The 26,918-nt window shown below is 43.3% G+C and overlaps 1 protein-coding gene across 2 annotated transcripts in view; it reads right to left on the minus strand.

The window, feature by feature from the left end:
• Positions 1-4,579: 4,579 nt before the first annotated feature.
• Positions 4,580-26,918, minus strand: part of LOC147886263 (uncharacterized) — a 133,392-nt gene continuing 111,053 nt past the window's right edge. Inside the window, exons 8-14 of one of the 2 annotated variants that reach the window (XM_087395170.1) lie at positions 26,670-26,916; positions 26,336-26,547; positions 26,140-26,214; positions 25,836-25,905; positions 14,834-14,914; positions 14,643-14,722; positions 4,580-5,023 (exon numbers count right to left, since the gene is read on the minus strand). In XM_087395170.1, the coding sequence (XP_087251296.1) occupies positions 4,945-5,023; positions 14,643-14,722; positions 14,834-14,914; positions 25,836-25,905; positions 26,140-26,214; positions 26,336-26,547; positions 26,670-26,916 (844 nt within the window). In that variant the 3' untranslated portion in view covers positions 4,580-4,944. The remainder of the gene's footprint in view (positions 5,024-14,642; positions 14,723-14,833; positions 14,915-25,835; positions 25,906-26,139; positions 26,215-26,335; positions 26,548-26,669; positions 26,917-26,918) is intronic. The other variant, XM_087395171.1, reaches the window with a different exon arrangement.

A 26,918-nucleotide genomic window follows, 5' to 3' on the forward strand; every position in this document is an offset into this window, starting at 1 on the left:
TAGTTATCAAGAACTAATACACACTCAAGAACTAATACAAATAGTTATCCTCAATTAAGAGGCTTAATTATTCCATCAAGAGATTTTCTTGGGATTCACATAAGCAAATTCTTACCCACTTCACATCATGTATAAGTTATGAATGTATAGCCCCCACTTTTATTAGTTCTACAATTCGATATTTATTAAGTGGATCCCTCCTGCTCTTTGTAGTTGTCTCCTTCTTCAAGAGGTTTTACTCCATTTAGCACATCAATTGATATTTATATAGCAAGTCACTCCGACTTTTGACCCTTCTTAGAGCAGACCCTCTAACTATGCTCTAACTTTAGGTGAGCTATGACTACTATGGGATCTATCAATGTTCATCAATTTTTCTAGCATTTGCTAGAGATAAACGTGCATATACAAGGAAATTCATCATCAATCCAATGCTTGATTTACTAGTGGCCATTTAATCATACAATGTTCATGATATCTAGGTTTGTTCAATGTCTCTTAAATGTATATTTCCTCTAGCAATGTCTAGTGTCTCTTGAATACATGTTCCCTCTAATCTCCAATGCCACTTGAACATGCATTCTATTGGGGTCGTTCTCATTCTCGTCTTTGGAATGTTCAATGTCTCTCAAACATGAATTCAACATCCAATCTGTTCTAAACAGGAATTCTAATTAGGCTTTTTCTCATTCATACATGTTTCCTCTAGAAATGTCAAATGTCTTTGCAGAACATGCATTCCCTCTTGGGAATTGTCTAATGTCTTCTGTGAATCCATTGTTGAACACACTTTTTCTTCTAGCAGTCTTTGTCCTATGTACCTTAAGGAATTTGATTTTCTTGATCATGCATCCCTATCGACTATGTCAGGCCATCAAAAAGATAGCACTTTTACTATTTCCTAAACAAATTCCTATGAACTATGAAATCACCTCTTATCAGACACCAATAGAATCTAGGGATCCTCAATCAATGCCAATAGATCCTATCTAAGGATCTTGGGAGTTTGCCAATAGCTCAAGCACATGGGATTAAGTTCTCATAATAACAACCATTTGGCCAGCATACATTCCAATAAGATCCTTCCTAAGACTAAGTAGTCTTTAGGGATCAGTCGTATGCTATCTTTTCATGGTACCACTCAATTGCTTAAGTGACCAACGATAATATCTATCTAATTGTGCATTTCCTTTGGGCTATTAATAAGCATTGCCAATAGGATCATTAAAGATAGCCATAGGTCATATCCTCCTTTTGTATCGCACGTCCCCTAGCTTTAGGTGGTATCCATATAGCTATAGCTTCGATTTAATTTGAGGTCTCTAAATCATATCAATAAAAGTCAACATGGGACCCTAAGGCCAAGAATTTGGTGGTAGAAATGAAATAAATATGTGGGAGAATGACTTTGAAATCCGTAGTGCACTTCGTGCTATTGAAAATCCAATCATGATGAAACCTAATTCCCTAGTGCCATCTCAAAGAATGATAAGAACTAAGAATACATGTTGAAAGTAGGAGTATTAGAGCTCTAAAGCATTGTGGCAAATGTAGGAAACCCATCAATCTTGCTTTTGAAGCCAAAGGTACTCTCAAATGGGATTGAGCATACGGTGAACATGCTTAGTCAATACAACTCTGTGCATTCTAGATGGCATAAATAAAATGTTGTTAGAAAAATAGTGGAACCAAAATGGTCATATGGGGCTTCAAACCTTAAGGCAGCCTTGTGGGCATCATACTAAATAACCATCAAGTTTAGCATGGGATTCACTCCATTTCAGTTGGTGTACTACCTTACAACACTTGTTCAATTGGAATTTTGTATACCCAATTTGAGAATAGACACTTGACGTCTCCATTGACATTTTGAGGGCACAATCAACTCCATGCATCAACACAATGATTTCCACAAACAAAATATTTTTGTTTCAATTCTTTGCCACATGTGAAGGTATATATGGGGATTTGTGATTGAGGCATGAAGATGCTAATGAGAGATGGGCTCATTGTTTGAAACTCGAGAGCATATTAACAGAGGTTTATTGGGCCCTTTGATTGGGGCAAGATGAAGTTTCAATCCTATGCAACGATAGCAAAGGTATATATGGCTTTGTGATTGAGGAATGATGATGTTAATCCAACATAGGAAAGTCATTTGCAATGACCTCAGCACACTAGCATAATGGAGGAATAGACACAGACACATCACACCAAAGTGTTGTGCACGTAGCAACCACCATTTCTTATAAAGAAAGATGTGTGTGCAATGTCTTACCACATTCAAAATTTAATGAATGTGTAAACATTGCTTACGTGCATACAATCATTATTGCATTAACTACGTTGTTTAGTTGATGCTAGAAGGTCCCAAAGTCTACCGGATTATCCAGTCGCATCAAAATGTGTTACTACTTTTTATATTGCACCAAGATGCAACCTATACAATAACAAGATGCAAGTCGCACCTCCTAAGTCTTGTTGATGATTCGACGCACTTATGAGGCTGAAGTAGGAATCAATGCCGTACTGCTGTACGGATTCACTTATGAGGTGGCTCCAGCTCCAAAATGCTCCGAAATAGGTCTTCCTTTGCAGCAGGCACTCCAAAATGCAAGCTTCCTGCGATATAAATGCTTGGAGAAGCCACAGATGCTCACAGGGGTGTAGAAGACCAGAAAACCAGCAAGAAACAGGCTACCAAACAGCTGCCAATGGCTACGAAAGGGCTCCGGGTGACTGGAAATGGCTAGAGGGTGGATCCCTAACCTACTCGGATACCACTGTTGGCTATGACAAGCAATGGAAGCTAAAAAATGGAAGCAAAAAAGGAGAAAAACGAGATGTTGTAATAGATTGCTGCAAAACTTAGTGAGGAGGGAAAAGAAGTGATCCATGTTCACCCAAACCATGTTCATACCAAGATTTATAAGAACTCTCCACCTTTTCACAGAGTCGTGGCTACCTAGTCGCATCCTTGTTATACACATGTTTTCTATAACCTCTAAAACGATAGAAGCCAGTGCACCAAATAAAAGTTCAGGTTGCATTTGTTGTAAGGTAATTCCCCATATGTTGTTTATATCCATTTACAACACCATCCACCAACATGTGGCATCTACAATGTGCTCCTCCCAATCAAAATGAAAAAGAATAATGTGGGTCTAGAGTACTAACGTTCTATATATCTGATATTAGATAATTGTCTTTTGTGGAACTTACGCGGATCCCCTATTCTGAAAAGAATGGCAACCTACAGGCCTTGGACCCCTTTTTGACATTAATACCCTCCAATCTTTCCTTGGCTTTGGGACTATAGCCTTTACCATTGAGAAGTAGGAGGGATGCCCGTCCCTCTATTGTAATTAAACTTCCCATCCCTCCCTCTAAGATCAAAGTCTTGTGTATAACAAGCTCTCTCCTTCCCTAAGCATTAGGCTACACCAACCCTTTATCCGGAAAAAAGAGAACATGAAGACTCCACCCTATAAATGGCTCAAAGGGCAACCAATTGGAGATGAGCTTGGCATATTTGAGTTCGGAAAAGGGGCCAAAACTTATGGCAAACATGGCCAAAAAGTGTTGTGTTCTAGGCACTTGGATCTATTTTGTATAGATTAAGACTATCTCAACTACCAAGATCACATCAGCGCAACAAATGCCTATGTTATCAAAATCAAAGTATACTTACCAACAAGACCATCACTTCTAGAAGCTACATAGTTACATCAAATGCTGATGTTATTAAAATTCAAGTGTACATACAGAAGAGCGACAATATTCCAACATGTGAAATGCTAGACCAAGGTTGTTTAGGAGGCGGCAAAAAGTATGCAACAAACAAAATCATTGTACAAGCCCTAGAACTTTCATGAAGTTTCCTATCATTTCACTCCACACATACTCTATTGCAAGGGAACATTTACGAACCACTTCCGGACATTATAAGAGCATCACAATGCCATTCTAGAATATTCCTTGCTAGCAAAGATCCCAACCTACCCAAGGCAATTGTCTTCAGGGAACAATGTTCCCTTGCCCCAATAAAGGGGAAACATCAGTCTCTATTGACGATGAATCAAAATATTAAAAGGACCTCTATTTTCATACAACTAACCAACATTTTTTCAATCAAGCCACAAACTACAAGCACAATCCTATAATCAATTTGCAACCAAAGAGACATAGAAAATCTAGGATTCTCCTTAGTCTAATACACATAAACCATTTATATTTGCAAACCCAAAAACATTAAGAGAGCTTTACATGCAAACACAAACTCAAATTTTTAATGCGTGGAAGTCCACCCACACATATAGCTCTTTACTGTAAATTCACTTGGCTCGACAAAACTATTATGTGTAGTATAGCCATCGCATTGACACCCCTTCACACCCCACCTCCGCCCACCCATACTAGTCTTTGGATTAACAAATAAGATCCCTCCCCTTTTCTATAAGAAAGGCCAGCCATCTCCTAGATAGGAAGCCAACTACAAGCAGATAGCCTTGGTGAAATTGATACTTCAGACACGGAGTTCACACACATATGAGAAAATGCATAGTGTGCGTTGCCATTGATCTTGACTTTCAACAACCAAGTAATATCTCACATCCAAGATTTCATACAGATTCAAAAGCTAGAACTTGCATAACAGGTGAATGCTAGCCAAAAGGCAATGCATTTTCAAGAAGATGAATTTTTTGCATAGCATGTACAAGGTTCCAAAAGGCAAGATCATTTCCGACTATGATTCTTATGCTATTAGATCCAATTCCAATAATATTACACCAATGGTACCATTTACATGTGCAAACCTAGAATCATCTAGGACTTTGTAAAAGGGATTCCAAATATGCATGGAACCCCACCAGCACACATAGCTTTACATTGTAATGTGTTGGCTGGAAATTTGTAATTTGTTGTATGGTGGTATTGGTACATTTATACATCATACACTGGCATTCGCTCTGTTATGCATCCACGACACACTGGGCAATTCTTACATTTCTCTGAGCAGAAACTGGACAAGATAAACCGCGAAAAACTCAAATATCTATCTCTCTCTCTCTCTCTCTGTCTCTCTCTCATCTTTTATAAGCAATAATTCTAAATAAGTTTGTGTGAAACTCCTAGTAAGAAGATCACCATATATATCTAGACGAATCCAAGAACATGCCCAAACTCATTGTCTTAAAAAATGATACTTAGTGCAATTTCAATCTCAAGATAGACCTTTGTATAAATGGATGCTACAATCTTAGCCAAACCCTTCAATGAAGCCTTCTACAAAGGCATGCCGCCTTCTCACCTCCTCGAGCACATACTATCATACTGGTCCATAAGAGAGAAGATCCCATGGAAGAAAGAAACTACCAAACAATCATGGTAGTCCACTTGATGGCCAAGTTATATGAGTTAACTCTCCAAACACACATCAATGAGTGCACAAAGAATGCATGCATGCAAGCGCTCCCACAAGCGGCTTCCCAAGGGAGACAAGTCTACACTAGACCACATCTCACCCTTTAAGAAGCCACATCTAAAACAAAGAGTACCCTATTCCTTGTGGATTTTAGAAAGGCTTTCAATTCAGTACCAGGAACCCACCTCATCCCACTAGTACAAGGCCCAAGGATCCACATTACCTTATTTGGGTAATCATGGCTTTGTATGAGAGTCATAAGCAGAGTGTGCACCACACAATGGCTTTCAAAGGAGGTAAGCAGCACCATTGGGGTGAAATAAGGGTGCCCCTTATCTCTTACCTCTTCAGCCTCTAAATGAGCAAGTTCATCTAAAGCTAAGTTAATGATCTTCGACGTCATTGAGGCCTAGGATTTTGCCCTTGCAAGGGGATGGATTGAGATAGCCTATTCCTATTTATACTGGGATGCATTTTAACAGGTCCCAAGTTTACTATGAAACAACACAAGCATTCTTGGCCATGCCCATGTCTCACTGTAGAGGTTGGAGAGAGAGCAAACTTCTAGAACATGAAAACAAAGTCACTCCCTTTCGACTCTCTAGTGTGACCAGTGGTCTTATATGCAAAGGCCTCAAAGGCAATAGGCCCCCCCACAATGAGTTTTATTACTGAATTTGTACTAGTCGAAGGAGCATGGAATAAATTAAGCTAAGTGAAAAGTTAGTAAATGGGAAGACGACTAGCCTTCTAGATTCCTCTAGAAGCATTTGTCACCGCCCTTATATTTCCCCCAGCCCTTGTCTCTCAAGCTGTGTCCCCTACAGCCTCTCTCTCTCTCTCTCTCTCTCTCTCACACACACACACACACACACACACAGGTTGTGGACAAACCCACAGGGACCAAGCAAGAAGGACCTGCAAGAAAAGAGCGGAAAAATCAGCAAATCAGCATACTCCGTTATCAAATCTGTTTTTTGAAATTTCCAGAGAAGGGGACATTTGAAGGGGACTTTTGGGATGCTATTTTTTCTTTAATTATATCTTATGCAATAAACAGTGAACAGTGAACAGTAAACGCATTGTTGGATCATGACGACACAGAGCTATGTAAAAGCTCTCAAAAGTGCAATGACAGTCTACATGGCAGGTTCACCACCCAAGAATACTTCCGAGGTCTTGACTCACCTCAGTAAAATTTGTATCACTTTGGTTGAGAAAGTAGATAGCCTCGAGACCACCAATGTGGCACTGATGGCAGAAAAACCATACATTGACAAAACATTGAATGAAATGAAGAAACGACGAGGGCGTATGCAAGAGGAATGGACGAAGGAGAAAAGCAAGAAAGATAAATGGGAGAAGGAGAAAGAAACATGGGAAGCGAAAAAGACCAGCCTCAATGACAAAATGCAAGCCATGGGGACAGAATTACAGCAGCTGAGGTACATGCAAGGGACACCGGAAGGGACGTGCAATGCAATGGAAGTGCTGAAATATGAGAATGAGAAGCTCAAGAAGGAGATGGCAGCCCTACAAACTACCATGCAAGGGAAGCATGCTGAGTTCACACAGCAAATCACTAAAGGGAAAGCATATATGCTAGAATGGAAGAATGTGGTTACGAAGGGTGCAGCAGCCCCAAGAAAGAGATCATCTCTGAAGCTCTGGAGGAAGAGAAAAGAAGGAACAACAAGGCTTTAAATGTCTTAGTCAGAGGCTTAACAGTTGGAGACACCCCCATGTCAGATGCCAAGATTTTGTTTACCAAAATGGGAGTCAACCTCACATGCGAGACAGCATGGAGGGTTGGTAAAGTTGAGGCCCCAACAAGACCCCTTGTAATGAAACTCCGAACAACTGTGGACAGGTCTACCCTCATGAGCATGAGGCATGAGGGCAACGTTGAAGGGGACTAGAATATACTTGGATGATGACCTCACACTGCTGCAGCAGGCACACCGGAGAGAGGGAATGGGGTTATGGCAGCAAGAGACACAGGTAAATGGGCTGCCTATAGGGATGGAAAAGTGATTATCAGAGAGAGAGTAGACACGGGAGAAAGGGAAGGAAGAGAAGAAGGAGAAATAGACAGAACATGACGGTGTCAGACCCAGGAGAAGAGAGCTCAAGGGGGTTTGAAAATGGCGGTTTGGAACTGCAATGGCACCCTCTGGTTTGACCCAGGAGGTTTCCTGGAGACATACACTGACAGGGACACAGTTTTCTATACCGAGACACACGAGAGCCCAAAGAGAGGGCTGCCCACCGTGAAAGGATACACATGGGAGTCTGCCCACAGGAGGGAACTGAGGAAGGATAGTCGAGTATGAGGCTCTGGGGGTGTGGTTGTCCTCTTCAAATCAGCTCTTAGGCCACTCCTTTCAGTGGTTAGGAAAGAGGAACATGCACGACACATGTGGATTAGAGTTCAGTTACGAAAGGCATGACCGATCTTCATTGCGGTGTGCTACTTTCCTCCGAATACATCATCCTATGGGCTACGTACAAAGCATTTTGCACATGGACAGGAGGTCTTCGCCCCAGTTCTAGCGCAGCTGTTCAACCATGCGGTATGCCACGGTTTCCCACCTACTTGGAGCACTTACCACAATTGTACCGATACATAAGGCGAGGGACCCCATGGATACTGGGGACTACCGCACTCTCATGATTGGCCACACTCTGGCTAAGATTTATGGATCGGTACTAGAGGGGCGATCAATAGCCATACAGAGGACCATGGACAACGAGCTCTTGGGCAGGCAGGTTTCCGAAGACAACACTCCACACTGGACCATATTCTTACCCTAAGAGCCATCATCAAGGAGGCGAAGTCGAGGTGCCAGAAGGTCTACACTTACTTCGTAGACTTTCGGAAGGCTTTTGACACACTCCCTCGCTCTTTGCCTGATCAAGCGACTACAGGAGCTGCATCTCCCAGAGGTCATGATCTAGGGAGTGATGAGTCTATACGAGTCCGTCAAAGGGCAAGCCCGCTCTCCTAGGGGGCTATTAGATTGGGTTGAGAGCACCATAGGGGTGAAGCAAGGTTGCCCCCTCTCACAACTCTCTTTGGGCTATACATTGATGAGATCACATCCTTTGTTGATCGCCTGGGAGGAGAGATCTCCCTATTGGCTGATTTGATGGTACAGATACTACTATATGTAGACGACATAGTCCTCATTTCGTCCTCAGCCGAGAGATTGCAAAAACACTTGGAGGCCTTGGAGATGTTCTGCACAGAGAGGGACATGATAGTCAACCTTGGGAAAACCAAGGTTATGATCTTCAACACATCCCAAGCAGTGCTTCATCGACATCAACGTCGACATAGTTTCACTTACCGAGGGGAGCCAGTGGAGATAGTGCAGTCCTACATGTCCCTAGGGGCAGTATTCACAGGACCAGGCTTTACAATGACCCATGCTACCAGAGCACGACTCACACGAGGGAAGGGTGCCCTGGCCCGATCAGAGACACAATGCTTCTAGGCGCATTTCCATGATCACCAACAAAGGGCTAGCTTTTTAACACTCTCGTGAGACGGACTGCCATGTATGCCGCACCTTTTTGGGGGAGTGACCTTTCAGCTACTGACTAGAAGGGATTTGAGAGGCTACAAGTGATCATGGGATCTAAGGATGATTCGGAGTAAGCCTTCAATTCCCCATCAGATCATACAGGCAGAGTTCGCCATGACATCTCTCCAGGTGGATGCCCTCTTCCAAACCATGACTTTTCTCCACAAAGCTTGAGCCCTACCTAACAGGAGATTACCGAGACTGGCACTAGAGTCATCCTGATGACTGACAGAGAGGCTTTGACACAGCATGGTATGCGCGGGTGTCCACATGGTTTGATAGCCACGGTATCCAGATGGATAGACTCCCCCCCCTTTCAGTACAGCGTGGATGCACCACCAGAGCTCAATCCACATGATGAGATTAACCGTATCATACGGTTAGACCTCTTCCAACTCCACACATCTCGGGCTTGGGGGGGGACACGCGTTTCCCACCAAGACCCATTTCTATCATGACCACTTTCTGAGGATATCGAAGCATGGTCTCATCATCACGCCCCATTACCTCGAGGATAGGAAAGTCTCACACGCCTTGCGGATTGCTATCGGACAGATACGAGTCTCGTCCCACCAGTTGTGGATTGAGGCTGGGAGAGTGGCCATCATACCTAGAGAGCAGTGAGTCTGTAGACCATGCACGATGGGGGAGGTTGAGACAGAGGAGCATTTTCCATGTGTCTGGCCTACTATGAGATCCGAGGGCGTACCATAGTCTCTTTCAGGAAGGGCACGGCTTCGGACCACTCACACAACTGATACATTTCCCCGACCAAGTTTGCATTGGGCTCTACCTGATTGAGATGCGGAGACACAGAGATTCCCTTGTGCACGCCAGAGATCAGCTACAGTTGATGCCTCAGAACACCGAGCTAGACCGAGCACAGACACGCATCACTGATTTTTACCCCTTTGAGCCAATACCAGATGAGATCAAGGGGGAGGAGCTCAAGGAGATGAGAGCACTATGAATCAACAGCAGTGAGACCCATCACCAAGATGTGGCTGGACGAGAAACGCGGAGACCACACACGACACGTGGGGCGACCAGAGCACGCACGATTGAGGCCGAATCTCAGCCCTCCTCAGACGGGACCGCAAAAGACGAGGCATTAGTTGTTGAGAGGTAGCCGGCAATTGAGTGAGAGCCAGCAAGCAGAGAGAGAGAGAGAGAGAGAGAGAGAGAGAGAGAGAGAGGTGTATTAACTTCTTCAGGAGACCTCGCGGGTCTATGAGACAAGGTACAAAATATATGTAACCCATACAAGCCACTATGGGCGGAAGCAAAGGGCTCACTAAGGCCCTTTAGTGAGCCCTGCTGAGTGCTAAGTGCTAAAAATGCAAAAAGCTAGTGCAAAATAGTAGGAAAAGAGCAATCAAGTACTGGTCAGAACCAGAGCTCCAAGTACATGTGCAAGCTCTATATAACCCGGCTCCCTGGTGGCCCTCTAATGTGATGCAAAGAGCTCACGTCTTTGTGTCTGCCGGGCTATCTCCCGCGGTGGCGGGGGACGCGCTCTCTTGGATTTCTGTATCCAATGGGCTACATCGAGAGTAATGCCTCGTCTCTGGCGGTCCCCTCTGAGGAGGGTTGAGATAGGTCGGACCTCAATCGTGCGTGCTCTCGTCGCCCCACATGCCGTGTGTGGTCTCCGTGTCTCTCCCCAGCCACATCCATAGTGCTCTCGTCTCCTCGAGCTCCTCCCCCTTGATCTCATCTGGTGTTGGCTCAAATGCATAAAAATCAGTGACGTGTGTCTGTGCTCGGTCTAGCTCGGTGTCCTGAGGCATCAACTGTAGCTGATCTGTGGCCTGCCGCACAAGGGAATCTCTGTGTCTTCGCATCTCAATCAGGTAGAGCCCAATGCAAACCTGGTCGGGGAAATGTATCAGTCGTGTGAGTGGTCTGAAGCTGAGCCCCTCCTGAAAGAGACAGTGGTATCGCCCTCGGATATCATAGTAGGCCGGACAGACACAGAGAAAATGCTCCTCTGTCTCGACCTCCCCGATCGTGCATAGTCTACAGACCCGCTGCTCTCCAGGTATGCCGGCTGCTCTCCCAGCCTCAATCCACAACTGGTGAGACGAGACTCGTATCTGTCTAATAGCAATCCGCAGGGTGTGTGAGACTCTCCTATCCTCCAGGTCCGCTGACCTATCTCAGCCCTCCTCAGAGGGGACCGCCGGCTATAATTAATTAAGTGATAATCAAGCATCACAACTAATTAGTCAACATGTTATTTTTATTGTGGATATTATGCGTCACATGTTATCCACAAGATCTTGATCACGCCTTTACTTATTACCAAGAGGCTCTCTTTCCCCAAGCAGTTGAGGTGGTATTTCACGAGACCATGTGTTACCAAGATCCTCCTCTTGAGCTGGTTGTCCATCGAGGCAACCCAGTTTGGCCAGCCTCACCCAGTTATACTCCCGATATACTGGCACAAACATATCCCACTGGGTAGGTTCCTACAGGTTTTCTACGTTCACCAAGACATTTATCTACCCCAGAGGTTCCTTCCTCCCCGAGATATAACCTGCTTGCCAACAGCAGCAACTTATCACGTACCAGATCCATGGACTCTGAAGCGAACACCTACTTCACGGGTTACAATACCAGTTTCTATATCAGTAATTTTGCACTGCCCAATACCCCCGCTACCAGATTTTGATGGTTGACCTGCATCCCTGCTCTACCCTTTTTTCCTTCTGGGATGAGAAATTTTAGAGAGCAGCCCAGATCCTCTTCATCATGGCACAAACTAGAGCACACTGTTTACACACCCTCGCTTCAAGACTTCCAATTATGTATTCACCATGAGCCCCTAAGGCACATCCAACAACTCAGCTCACAGGTGATATGTATTCAGCCAATACTCCTGTTGACCCTTCACAACACCCCCCCCCTTCAGCAGCATCAGATCTCTCAATTACAGGATAATATGGCTACCCTCTTGGCTCAAGCCCATCAGCTTCAGACTTTGAGAGTGTGCTCAGTACATGGCGAATTTAGCCTCCTCCATACACTCGCAACAAGACAATTTAATACAGGGGTAGAAAATGACAAACTCTGTGTTCTTTATCATCTCCTACAAGCTTCTATGTCAAAAACAATTGAACTTATTACTCCCAGAAGCCTACTCTGGTCAGAGGAACCGCCATCCTCGGCCAACAGCTCGCAAAAATGTGATTATCTTTTAATATTATCAATCTATCTGATAGCAAGAAGATAGCATTGGCTGCCTCACTATTGAAAGGCAGTTCCTTTCTCTGGTGGCAAAGACACCTCTCAAATATGGCAAACGTGTAACCACATGCAATCATTCTGAACATGTGCTTTGTACGCGGTTTATGCCTGCCAATACAACTTTCAAGCATGTTCAAAACTTCGACAGTTGGAAGCAAACTGGCTCCCTGACTGCCTACATCTCCTAGTTCACCAGACTGGTATTGGAGATTGATGGCTTAACTGAGGACGACAAGCTGCATGGCTTCATCTCAAGCCTCAATCCAAAATGTATCTAGGCTGGGTGCCCCCAACTGCAAAGTATTCTTTCTTGTCATACAAAGGGAATTAACTTATCCATTCTCTAAACAGTAACTGAACAAAGAGGGATAATGTAACACAATGAACCCCTTGAATTCTACTAGTCTTGATCACGAGTATCCCTCAGAAAATTTGTGAGCATCTCTGCCTTATCCTTCTCTCAACACCTCTCTTGTGTTCCCTTTGAATACATGAGGATGTCTTCATATCCTTCTAGAGACACAAAGCTCATTCAGACCAACCTTAGGAAATGCTCTCTTGTAAAAGCATTTCTGCTAGGGATCCTCAATCCAAGGTACTCCCCTAGGTCCATTTAAAGATCTCCCCAAGGACTTGGCTTAGAAATCCTATGCTAACTCTTAGCCCTAGGTATAGCCCGCTGTAAAATGAAGAGGGTGAGGAGGAAATAATCATAATAATAACAGCAGCAGCAGCAACAACAAAAATAGTAAAACTTCACATGTTCCATGCAACTAACAGTGTTTAGGGTTAAAGTAGCTTAACCCTATCTTTACACTAGATACACATATGGACGCACTGTGGTGACCTTTTAACCCAGCTTAGTTAACCCAAGGTAGCAAGTTTAACCATGGTAATTTTAATCTAACCAGAAACTTAACTCAAGGCCATACTTAACCAAGGTCATGTTGACTACCCTTCCTTATCTACTGCCACGTGTCTCTGCCAACAGCTGCCACATGTCCTAAGGTTAGACCTTAGAGAAGAATGAAAGCTTTGAGGATTTGTAGCTACGACATCGACGCGGTGAAGGCTGTGGAGGGGTCTGCTGGACGGCGACGCTGTGGGGAGTTTCTTCTAAGGTCGGCTCAACCGGAGGCAAATGAGGCTATAGACGGTAGGCAAACGAGCTGTGTCATTGGTCTGGGGGACTTGGACGGGAGGCGCTTCTACATGTGGAGGTTGGAGTCGGTTGAGGCCATGGGTGACTTGCGTCTATGTAGATGGAAGTTGTAGGGCTGCTAGCAAGAGTCGCTAGAGATGGCGCAAGGAGATATAGGTATTCAAGGTTGCGTATGGAAAGCAAGAGCCAGCTGAAGGAGGGACGGTGGCCCGTAGCTTTGGAGTAGCAGGTCACGGCTTCTTAATAGGCAACATGGCTTTGTCTATGGATGAGGAAGCCATTGCTGTTGTGGTTAGTCGGCCGTTTAGGAGCCAGACATTTGGAGTCGCACAAGGCAGAAGAAGTCACGGGAGCTTGAAGGTTGAGCCACGGGAGCTTGAAGGTTGAGCTTGTTGATGCGGCTTGGGACAGATGCAACAAGGAGGCGTCTAGAGGTGGCTAGCCTTACACAGAGAGTTCGGGCTTGCAGCTGCCTTGCTTAATTCTTTGAAGTTGTAGAAGGTCGAGGCTTAGTTGCTTGAAGTCGTCTCGAAGAACTTCCCTCACAAACCTCTCATGGAGAGAAATCTCTCTCTTCCTCTTAGATCTCTCATAACAGAGAGACTCTTTCTCTCTCGAAACAAGCTTGCTCTCTATCTCTTTCAGAAGAGAAGAAGAACTCACCTTCTTTCACAAAGGAATCACTCATGAACCTCTCAAGAAATACGAACGAAAATTTCTAATGCATGACAGGAATTTCTCCAGGTAGAAGAGATCTCTCAATCAAAAAATCTACATCTAATTTACGAGAGCTAGGACCTAAGCTCTAATACCATGTTGAAGCACATGGACCGAGCTCTCCTATGGATTCTAATCTACTCTAATGAGACAACACTAATCTAAGGTGGATGAATCCTAAGAGTGATCATGATCTATAACTAAGTCAATTAGGTTCCAAGATAGATTAGCTTGGACTCATAAAGAGAATCTTGAGATAGTGCAAAGTGCTTGATTGATATTACTTCAAATGAACCTCCGTTGTATTAATCATGGCACTGATTTATTTCTTGTTGTCAAATTCTAGATCATTCAAAGCATAAGAATCAAGCAGCAGCTATCTAGGTCAAAACTGGGGAAACATACCCCCCCAAAAAATCCAATATGTTGATCTACTTTCAAGTTCTTAAATGAACCATTTTCTGTGGAGTATTCAGTAATCAATTGTGGATGAAAGCCTTACTTGCAAAGGACACGATGGCGACAAGGCAATAGTACCACTGCAATGTCTCTTTCAAAACACACTCTACAGAGGACTTTTTCCTGAAATGAAACAGTTGCTTAGAAACAAAAAAAAAACTTCAATGTTACATTTGTACTTCGCAGAGTAAAGAGACACGTCATAGCAAATTTTAAAAGCAGTCTTCAAGGTACATTTTGCAGCCTGCTGAACTCCTCCTGCTGGTATTTGGTTCTCTCCGCCTGTTCTCCTAATGCTGCTTGCAACCTCCATACCTGCAGAAAAGACGAAATGTTCAAAATGCATATTAGAGAAGCACAATATCCTCCTTCAAAACCCTCTGTGGGGGGGGGGACTGGCAGTGGGACTGCATGTTCATTTTGAGAAATCCAAACTAATATCCTTAAAGAGTCGAGATTGGCATGCCATACTTTGGCCAGGAGAGATTTTAGATCCTCATGTTCTTATCAGGCACCTGGGATATCCTATTGGCTGGCTGGTCACTAGAAAACAGCAGCTTAATTGGATATTAGACAAGCTAAATGCAAAGCTAAATTATTGGAAAACTGCCACTTAGCCACTTCATGTCCGTTTCAGGATTGTGCAGTCCATTGTTATGGCATACATACAATTCTTTCTGCCACTCTTACATTGGACAGATCAAGAAATTGCAGCCTATATGTCAAAAGCCATGGACATGCTATGGAAGAATAAGGCCTCCAAGAAGGCATTCCGTTTGTTGAAAATGGAATTAATGCTGCTCACCTTCTTTAAGCAAGAACAACCATGGACAAGAATGCTTTCCTATATGTGTCAGACTATGCAGACACTTTTTTATGGTAAATGGGAAGTGGATGCCTGGGAGCTTTTACTTGGAAAATTTATGGGAAAAATCCCAAACTCCCCCTTTGCCTCGGCACTCATTCATGATTGGAAAGAGGTCCTATCTAATATCAAATGGGATCCTGCAAACCCCCATAACAGCTCTTTGAGGAGTGAGAGCATATATTGGAGTGCAGTTTTTTATCCTCCCCTTGCTTGTCAGGAGCCTGTTAGATCATATAATTTGAGCAAAATGGGTGTCAGATGCAGTGCAGATGTGATAGATGATCAGGGGCTACTTCTTACTTTTCCTCAGATCATGGCCAAATACAATCTTGGAATGCACGAAAATAAAAGATCTTCTGAGCCTTTATTGCCTATTCCCCAGTTCTCACATGATAACAAGTTAGCTGACTGGAAGTTATGTCCCAAAGGCCTGAATATGCGCCCTGTGCCTATAAGCAAACTCACCTCTATGACAACATACAGACTTCTGTAGCCCATGCCGTGGATACACACTCATGCAAATTATTTATGGCATATGCAAAAACCCCTCTCTTGGTGGTCAAGGAACTTGAGTATTTTATGGAAGGCCAAGCTGCCTCTCAAACAAAGACTATTTCTTTGGCGATGCATTACTGGCACATTGCCAGTTGGAACTACTTTGGTTAAGAGGAAGATAGCTACTGCCACAGCTACCTGTTTAAGATGCCAGGCACATGCAGAGACAGTATCACACTTATTATGGTTTTGTCAATGCTCCATGCTTTTGACTCCAAAGATTTCAAGGTTCTTATGTCTTAGATTCCTGAATACCACATTTGGGAAATTTTTTTAGCTTTTTGGCAGATGTTCTACTCCATTTGCGACCTTATTCTCTACTCCTTCACTGGATTAGATTTTGGGCTCTATGGACCTCTGGACTGAACATAATATGGCATACTTGCACAAACACTTCCATCAGCCCTATGAATTCTTCAGAGCTTCCTTAAGGCAATCTGTTTATGATGCCTGTAAGGAAGGAGATCTAGACAGGTCCTGCATGGAGATAGTTTATTTGTGTTTTTAATTTGGGCTCTCCACTTTTAGGAGAGTCTCTTTGTACAATATTAATCTTATAATACAAGCCCATGGAATTACTAAAAAAAGTGTGTGTGTGTGTGGGTGCGTGCGTGCGTGTGTGCCACCCCTTTCCAGTAGATTATTGCATGTTAATCAGGCTTATTTCCGACATCACTATTTCCAGCAAATGATACAGACTTGCAATTCATCCCTTGCCTTTGCATGCCCAGGAGGACATGGACTATGCTTGGGATAGCTTTGTCTCTCATATACAGAATGCCATTAGGGAGTATGGAAACTGGCATATGACTAAATGGAGGAATTAGGTCAAATGGGCAAAAAGGACAGCACAACAATTGACTGAATTCTCACATTTAAGGCCTCTATCAGAAAATGATTCCCTTTCACATGCTCGGATTAAATTGACTGCTAATGATCAGAGGAAATTGCACAAATGGCAAATCAGAGCAAGAATGAAGCCCCTCGTGGATAAGGGCTGCTCATCAAAAGCCTTTTTCCAGGGCCTACATGCTACTCGACAGAAAAATTCATGTCTCAAGGTAAGGAAGCTAGATGGCTTTTGGACGCACTCTTTCTCTGATCTCCAAGATGAATGCCAAAATTATTTTCAAAAATTGTTCTCTGCTCCTGGTTCCCCATCAAATCAAATGATAGATGCGAGGAGTGAATTCCTCCAATATGTTTCTGAAATAGTGGAAATGGATGATGCTCTCACCTTGGAGAGACCTTTTACTGATACAGAGCTTGATAATGCATTGCTCCACCTCAGCAAATACAAGTCCCCTGGCTAGGATGGCCTTACGGCTCCTCAATATAAGATATCATGTACTTGCAAGGAAGGCGACTATGCTCCATACTTTTTTCCGCCAACAACAGCCATGGACTTGTATGATAGCATCCATGTGTGTCAACATGAGGACTTCTGCTTATGGTCATTGGACTACTGATCATTGGGAGGTTGTCATTGGGAGATTTGTAGGAAAGATACCTGGCTGTCTTTTCTCTACTGCTCTAATACTTGACTGGAAACAAGTACTTTCTAAGGTCAAATGGGCTTCTCGTAATTGCTCGGGGACAATCGGGGACAAACTCAATGAGGAAAGAAAGTATTCATTGGAGTGCCATCTTTGACATTCCACTCGCTTTACAAGAACCTGTTCGGGCATACAACCTCATGAAATTGGGCATTAGATACATACATGATGTGGTAGATAATCAGGGTTATGTCTTATCTTTTCCTCAGGCCACTGCGTCCTATGCATTGGGAATGCACCATAGGTTGATATGGAAGAAAATTGCTGATTTGTTACATTCTTTTCTACCTGTTTCCCCTGTGGCTGACACAGCCAACCATCTGCTACATGCTCTCATCCTGTTCCTCTGCCTGCCTTGACCTCCATCAAAGCCTACACGGTTCTTCTGCCTGCTCCATGGATTCAGCAATATGCTAATACTCTGTGGCATATCAGGAAGCCCCTCTCATGGTGGCGGAAGAATCTCCAGATATTATGGAAGTGTAAAATGCCTTTAAAACAAAGACTTTTTCTTTGGAGATGCATGACAGGCACATTGTCAGTGGGAGTCACACTTGCCAAACATCGCATTGCACCATCCACATGTTTGAGATGTCACGCTCCTTCAGAGACTGTCCCCCATTTGCTTTGGCAATGCCCGTGTTCTAGGAACCTCCTCGGGAGGATTTCAAATCATCTTCGGCTTCGTTTCCCGAGTCACAGATTTGGGAAACATTTTTGGCTATTTGGCAGATTTATGAGGTCTTTGTCTCAATACTCACTATTTCTCTCTTGGGTGAGATATTGGGCCCTTTGGACAATCTGGAGTGAGCATAATTTGGCATACTTGGGCCGGCAGATTCACAAGTCATATGAATCCTTCCGAGCCTCATTTCGGCAATCCTTATATGATGCCTGCCATGAGGGTGATCTAGATGCATCTTGCATAGAGCTTTTCTTTTTCTGTTTCTGATCTTTGGGATACTCTCCATTTTGGAGAATTCCCATCTTGTAAATTTATGAGCATATAAATATAGCACTGGATATAAATATAAATATGGCTTTTGTATTGAGATTTCTCAAGTAATAAATTCCTTCGGGGGGGTCCAGCCCAACATGTTGTCCTGGGCCCTAATGTTTTGTAGAGAGAGGAAGTGAGTGAGAGCTGTTTGAAAATGGTTTCAATTGGTATCAGAGCAACATGCTCACCCTCTTTCTTAAGAAGGTGATGATCCAAAGGAAAGGAGTATGTTGGTCTGTCAATGAGCACTGGGCTAACATGAAGCTTAGAACATCGGTAGTTATCAGTGATTGCATTTCTTAAGACAAGCCGACAGGTAGGCTTGCATTCACCTACGGGCAAATTTCCATCATAGCACTTGAGTGTAGACCCTCTGCTCTACTATGCCAACTGACTAAGTGCCTGTGACTGACAGAGAGCCAACACGGGTACGCACATACTATGTCGACGTAAAGTCCACGCAAGGTAGCCATCGACACCTCTACCACAACTCTTGTGACCACGCAGGGATTCCGATGGAAGAATTACAAATAGAACGCAGAGTACACACGAGACTGTCGTCTGACGAGATCTGACGAGATCATAGGACCTTCAGGAAAGCTTCATGGTGAGTAGGTGTCCTAAAGCCACGGGCGTCCGACGGATCTAAGCGACGACGTCACCACGTTGTGAAGCTGAACACAGACGGCGGACCTTCATGTGGAAACACAGGCGTTATTTAAATCTGACACAAGGCTCTTGCAAAGTAGCGCTTCACCCGTGCATGGGTGCGACCAAGCTATCTGATGACGCTGGCAGGATTCCGTCGGTGCTACACATGATGAATTCGGAGCACGCAAACCACAGAGATGACGTGGCGCACTGACACGTGGCAGCAAGGCAAATGACGTGGTTTTGGTACGTGGCTGACATGGCAGACATGTGCGTGATGACGTGGCATACACGTGCATGCTGATGTGGCCAGGGATCTGACGTGGTAGCTGACATGAAGTGCCAGCTAGACAGCTGATGTGGCATGGCCAGCTAGATACTGAGGTGGTAGACCCGAGGTTAAGCTAACCTCATCACAGTTAGTTAACTTGGTTAGAGGTCCAGTTGAGACAGCCTAACTAGATCGTTCTTCCAACCAGACCAGAACAGAACTCTGGTCAGTCTGACCCAAAAGTTACCATCCAGTCAGACTAACCGGACCAGAACCAGCTAGTCTGGTTAGTGTAACCAGCCGGCTACTCATCCAGTTACTGTCCAAAAGAAAAAAGAAAAAAACAATTGCAGAGACAGTATTTGCCATCAGTTTCCACCTTCTTGCCAGTCATTTTCTGTCAGAAAAATCAGCTGGAAACAGAGAAAAAAAAACAGAGATTTGCAAAAGAAAAAGAAATGCATGCCTTTGTGCACAGAGAAGGGGAAACAGATGCATTTTGAGTGCTTTCTGCAGCAGCCAGGAAAGAGGAAATACAGTAAGTGAATGCTCAAGCAACTTTGGGATTCTATGCATTGTACTGAACGGCGCAAGTGTGAATGCAATACACCTCTTGTTGAGGTACTTTCTCCTTGAAAACAAAGTTGTCGACGTGGTTGTGACCTAGAGCCAGTGACTCGACAGCTCAGACAGAGGGTTGACGCGCAGATTACACTTGGGGATATCCCCTCCTTATTCAGAGTCGGCGGAGCCCGGCCGACAAGGGTTACTGTAGCCCTTGTCAAACACAAAGCTGTGACCAGGAGACGTCACAGGGCCGCACCCGTGAGTGGCCGACAACACTCTATCGCCGATTTCATGCCTCCATTGCCTCATCCACCCTGATGTCCTGATGATGATGATGATGTTGAATGATGAGATTGATATATAGTCGACCACCGACATGACTATGTTGTACTTAGTACTTATAGTACTATCATTCTGCATATTGGTGCGAATACTCGTTAGTAGCTCCATCCTCATAGCTTGTTTGTACCAAAATTTTCACAGTCTCATAGACCCATCGGTCTTCCAAAGACTTTAATAAACTCTCTCTCTCTCTCTCTCTCTCTCTCTCTCTCTCTCTCTCTCTCTCATCGTCGTCCCCTCTGTTGTCGTCGCTCAACCTGTAGTCGCTCAGCCCGTCCCGTTGCTCAAGCCGTCGCCGTCCGATCGTCACCCGTCATCGTCCCCTTTGTCGTCTCATCCTCCCGTCGCTCTTATCACCTACCGCCCCGCCTGCCCTTCAGCAGCCTTACTTGCACTTAGCTAACTAGCTAGCAGGGCCGCTGCCAACAGCCAGCAGCCCCCGTCAACCAATAGCCGCTAGTCCCCAGTCTTGTCGTCAACAACAAAACCCCAGTCCTGTCAACAACAACAAAACCCGCCGCCAACAGCCAGTAGCCGCCAGCCCCCCAGTCCTGTCTCTAGATACATCTTTTATCCTTCTTCTTTCTTTTTACTTAATTGCTTTTCAAGTTGAATATGATGAGGTCACTATGAAAGAGAGGCTCTGTGAGAAATTTCTTCTGAACCACAAAGTTATCGGAGCGACGATTGAACAAGAAGCAAAAGAAAGTTGGTTGGGGCTCAACCAAGCAAGCGAAGATTTTCAATGACAAAGGAGATACATATTTTTACTTTTCCATATTTTTCACTTTTCTTACTCCCCTACTCGACTTAAAGATTATGGGATACGGTATACCGGTTGATACTCCACTTTGCAAGGCTCCTTATAGAGTCAACCAGTTAGAACAAAAAGAAATTCAAAAGCAAGTGGAGGAATTAATACACAGAGGATTGATAAGACCCAGTAGTTCACCTTATGGGATACCTATCTTACTGGTCAAAAAGAAAAATGGAACCTATTCAATGTGCATAGACTACCGTGCACTAAACAAAATCACAATGAAGAACAAATACCCAATCCCTAGGATTGATGATCTTTTAGACTAATTGAAAGGGGCCAAGGTCTTTGGTAAGATTATTCTTATATCCGGCTATCATCAAGTTCGTATGGTAGAAGAGGATACATACATGACTGTCTTTCGAACTCAAACAGGACATTACGAATTCCCAGTTATGTCTTTTTCCAGCTACTTTCAGTAGGATGATGAATCGAATCTTTCTTGAATACTAAGTTTGTGTGGTAGTATTCTTCCACGATATTCTGATGTTTAGCAAAGACATTGAGGAGCACAAGAAACATCTAAAGTTAGTCTTTTCGCTTTTGAAAGAAAATCAATTGTACATAAATCTTGAAAAGAGTAAGATCAAATAGAGTATTTGGGTCGCATAGTATCTGCCGATGGGATTTGAGTAGATCCAAAGAAGATCGAATGTATAGTCACATGGCCTAAACCCCGAGATATACACAAATTAAGATCATTTTTGGGATTGTGTAGCTTCTATAGGAAGTTTGTCGAGAATTTTGCATTATTTGCACATCCATTGACAGACCTTCTTAAAAAAGCTAAGCATTTCTTATGGACCGAGCGTCAAGATAAATCCTTAGCAACTCTAAAAGAATCTCTCACGCAAGATCCTGTGTTGCAACTACCAGATTTCTCTAGACCATTCTTTGTAGTTGTAACCGATGCTAGTGGATATGGGATTGGAGCCGTGCTTATGCAAGATGGGCATCCTATAGCATATGAAAGCCGAAAATTAAAATCAAAGGAATGCAATTATAGTACATAAGATAAAGAATTAACCGTTGTTATGCATGCCTTACGAATGTGGAAACATTATTTGATGGGAGCTAAGTTTCTTATAAAAACCAATCAACAAAGTATCAAGCATTTGTTGACTCAGCCACTAATATCTGATAGGTACATCAAATGGGCATCATTTACACAAAGTTTTCAGCCCATGATTCAGTATCAACCTGGTATGAAGAATTCTTATCAGGAGATTTGCGATGAAGTGGCCAATTAAAAGGGCCAATGTTCTCCCAATGTCAAAAGATCAGGGAGAAGAATGGGGGTGCTCGGCCTCAAAATGGTGCCCTTTGGGTGGTCATAGATATGTTGAGCTGATATCCACGGGAGGCCACCACTCCATGGTCTAGGATTTGGTGCGACTGGATCTTTAGAGGCTCGTTGATGTCCAGTACCGTTGCAAAAGTTGTTGTGTAGCACTGGATCTGGCTCACTTGCTTCTGCCACTTCATGCTTGGATCTTTACATAGGTCCTATATATTATTCCACATTGATTTAGCCTCGGTCACATGACTACTAAAAAGCTTCTCAAGCATCCAGACTTTTCTCATATATGGAACAAATTAGAAAATCATAATTCGACTCCTATGTTTGAATATTCATGTATTGATGGATACCTCTTTTATCAAAAGAAATTATGCATCACTCCACTCTTTAGACAAATTGTAATGGAAGAAATGCACCAAGCACCATATATGGGACATAGGGAGTGACTGCCACTTTACAAGTGATAGCAAGAGAATCTCATTGGCCTACTATAATAAAAGATGTGGCTAAGTTCGTAGCCGAATGCATCACTTGCCAAAAGATCAAGAGTTCCTAGTGGATGCTTTGTGTGGTTAGTTAGAGACGCCTAACTAGCCTGTGTTTGGCCATGCTAGATGGTCGGGTATTGTGGGTGATTCCATATAATACTGATGTAACTCGTATTATTGGTGATGTGCTTGATTATTGTACTTTGAGCGCGGCGATGTTGGGATCGGTTTATTCGGTGATTCGTTCAATCGATTGTTAATAACTAATGTAATTGGCAGCTTGAGTATAGGTGATGGAACTCATAGCGAGGATTGGAGTTAGTGCGAGGGTACCAATCGAGGTGTCGCACGGCATAACTTTTATGGCCATGGGCCAATTTTGTATTTCTTTAATATTGCAAAGTTTGAGTAATATATTTTGGAGAGGACATAAATCAATATTGGGCCCGAGAGGCTATGTAAAGCAAATCCCTTATCTTGGAAAAGAGGGATAATTTTGGCTCCTTGTGCTTTTATGAAATATTATAAATACTCTAGATGAGGAAGCGTGCCACTCATCTAGAGGGGGCAGATTGGACCCTATGCAGTGTCACTCTCTCTTTCTCTTCTTTCCCTCCACTTATTTCCTTATTCTTGGTTTCTATGGTTTTTGTAAATCATGAATTTGTGATCATGTCTAATTTTAATTTTCGTAACAATTCTCCTTATGGCGAGTTATAGTTGGGGCTCTTCCATTAGGACAATCTTGCTCTTGCTATAGCAAAGGCTTCAGGCTTGTTTTCCTAGTGCTTGCTTTGGCAAGCAAATTCTGGATGTTTGGATTTCCTCTAGGGAGGCACGGATATGATCTCTTTTATTGGGTTTGTTATTGGGCACTATGGACCCTATGGAAGGACCGCAACCACCGGTCAGTCCCTCCCTGGCTAAATATTACTTTTTCCGGGCATCTCTACGAAAATCATTTTATGATTGTCTACATGCACGGGATCTAGATTATCATGCTGTCATATAATGATATCTTATGATGTTTGTACCTAGCTGCCCCTTTCTTTGGGACTGTTTTTTGTAATATAATGACGAATGGATTTCATCCCAAAAAAGTAGGGTGTGTGTGTATGTGTGTGTGTGTGTGTGTGTGTGTGTGTGTTTTCCCATACTTTCGATCTTCTTCGCCTCGGTCTCTACATGATGCTCATTCCCTTGGAGACCTTCCTCATGCCCAGTTGGAAAATTCTTATTATCTTTCTAGCTATGAGTAGTAGCTGTCCTACTCTAGGGCAGCTATGAATGTAAATGCTTTCTTAATGCAAAATCTCTTTTACCAAAAAGTGTGTGTGTGTTTGCAAACTCACTACATATAGATCAGGATGTATAATTGTCCTATATGGACATTTTTGCTTGATGTAATATTTCATCTTGCCGGTTTCTTCCTAGTTAGCTATCTTGTAATATAAAGCATTCAGAGTTTTCACCCAAAAAAAAAGAAAAAATGTGTGTGTGTGTGTGTGTGTGTGTGTGTGTGTGTGTGTGTCCCTTTCTTCGGGACTCTTTCTTGTAATATAATGACAACTGGATTTCACCAAAATAAAAAAGTGTGCGTGTACAATCGACTGCCCGGTGTATAGCCTCCTTAGTATGCCCTGTATGTTTGCATCCCAGGGAGTCTGTGCAGCATCTTTTCTCAACTTGTCCTGCCGCTCGTCATTTTGTTTTAAGGCTGAGAGCTGGTCTTGGTGGTTGTTTTCCAGGGCTGTCCTATGGCAAGAAGTTTTGGTTGTTTGGCAGATATGCCTCTGGGCCAGATTATGATCAGTTCTTCTGTTGGTGCTCTTACTGGGCTTTGTGGCCATTATATCATGCTCATAACATTCGACTGTAGGAGCACTCTCAGTTGGATGTTTTCTTCTGTTCCTCCTTGCATCGATCTCTCCAAGATACGCATTTTCTTGGACTGGCCCAGTTAGAAGTCTTTTACTACTGTTTTTAGTTTTGAGTAGTAGTTGTCTCGTTTTGAGGCAGCTAGAATGTATGTTCTTTCGAATGAATACTACTTCTTACCCCACCCCCCCCCCCCCCAAAAAAAAAAAAAAAGTGTGTTTCAAATCTATATATGCATATGTATGCATATATGTACATATGTGCATACATATGAGTAGTGTTCATTCAGAATTGGCTCGTACTCCAGAGGTCAATGCTTCCATACTGCACACATTCCACATCATTGCCACATCTCCAAATTCCAGTTTGTTAATTTAAAACATTGTGTACAAGATGTACGCCATTTGGTGCAGGGAGTTCTAGCTCTTATACATTGAGAAGTCCATCACAATTTGCAAGGCAGCATATCCAGACTCAAAACATTTTGATGCCATGTCATGATGCCCGCCCGGTATAACTGCATGAGTTCAGTATCCTAATGTGCTTTTATGATTTGATGCTTTCATTTCTATAAATATATCTGCGCACGCTTTTGAAATCGCACTGGAGCAAGGCATTAAATCTGCCAGAAAGATGGCATAAATTTGTACTACAAACGTTCTCCAGCCAAAAACACAAAAAATAATGACAATAGCAAAATATTGAAGAGGCATCTTCTGAGATTTTATGAAAGGTGAACGGGACTAAAATATATGGCAGGTCCAATGAGGGGGAACCATGATATCATATGGACATACTTGAAGAACAATGACTTTACATACAAGTATGCTGTTCAGTTCAAGAGACTAGGCCGAACTAATTGAATATTGAAAGGTGGCATCAACGAAAAGCAGAGAAGCACATGGCAACCTTTAAAAAAGCATGGAGGTGCAGAAAACTTCACCTCCTCTGCAAGATCTTTCCTGGGCATTTTCTTCACCACCTGTGGGGGCAGGGCAGAGAAGGTGTCATATCTGCAACTCCATGGAGATTTATCAGTCACAACCTTTAGAGTAAAGGCCTGAGTAATATCAAAATGCAAATGGGAATAACACTCATTGTCATGAGGAGCCAGCTCCAGAAACTTGTCCCAACACAATCCACCCCCCGCCGCCCTCTCTCATCCCTTTCAAGCACCCCAAAGGGACAAAAAGTGCAAGAACTTGATCTTATAGATCATATGTGATATGTCAAACTTCAACATATACCCTGAGGTGTCGCCTTGCCAAAGATGAGCATATTCTTCTCTGCTGCATTCATCAATTGACCACCATCCTAGTAGCCTGATATTGAAATAGGGAAAAAAAAACATTTACAGCAATGTTGCCAGCACTCAAAAAATGAAGGACGAAATCAGCAACCCAGCAATGTTTTTACAAATTTTAAAGCCACATGCTTTTTAACCTTGATCCATGATCAAGGAACCCACAGAAGTCCTGAGCCTTGTTGAAATAGGGGAAAATCTCCTCAATGCCACTGTTGCCGCTGGTGCATAAGAGGAATATAAATTTCTCGACCACTTTCATAACAGAGCAAAATATGGCCACCCCTTGAACCACGAAGAGTGGTACAAAGATGACACTTAAAGGCATATACCTTGCCCGTTCTGGGGTTCCCTGAAGACAAAGAGCAAGGGATCAGGTCCACATAACATCAAGTCCAAATAACCATAGCAACTGAAAATCAGCACATGCCGTAGAAAGTAAAGCCCTAAGTAGTATATGAGCTTGTTGCTTACCTCAAGCTTCATGCACAACAAAATCTGAAACACCAACACTGGTACTTTTATGAGATGCCCTCCAATATTCTCCAATCCACAAATACCCTCATTTACTTCATCTACGTCACCTCCTGAGGTGCTGGGTTCTCCTGAGGAATCCCGCCGAAGGCGTGCTTGTCCTGCCATGCTAGACTGTGTTCCCTCTGTTTGAATTGACGGATTTGACCATTTTGTACAAACCAAAAAACCAAAGCATTCTGCAATACT

This window comes from Dipteris shenzhenensis, chromosome 24 (assembly GCF_047967505.1).
Source record: "Dipteris shenzhenensis isolate YYH24624 ecotype China chromosome 24, Dip_SZ_1.0, whole genome shotgun sequence".
Classification (NCBI taxonomy): domain Eukaryota; kingdom Viridiplantae; phylum Streptophyta; class Polypodiopsida; order Gleicheniales; family Dipteridaceae; genus Dipteris; species Dipteris shenzhenensis.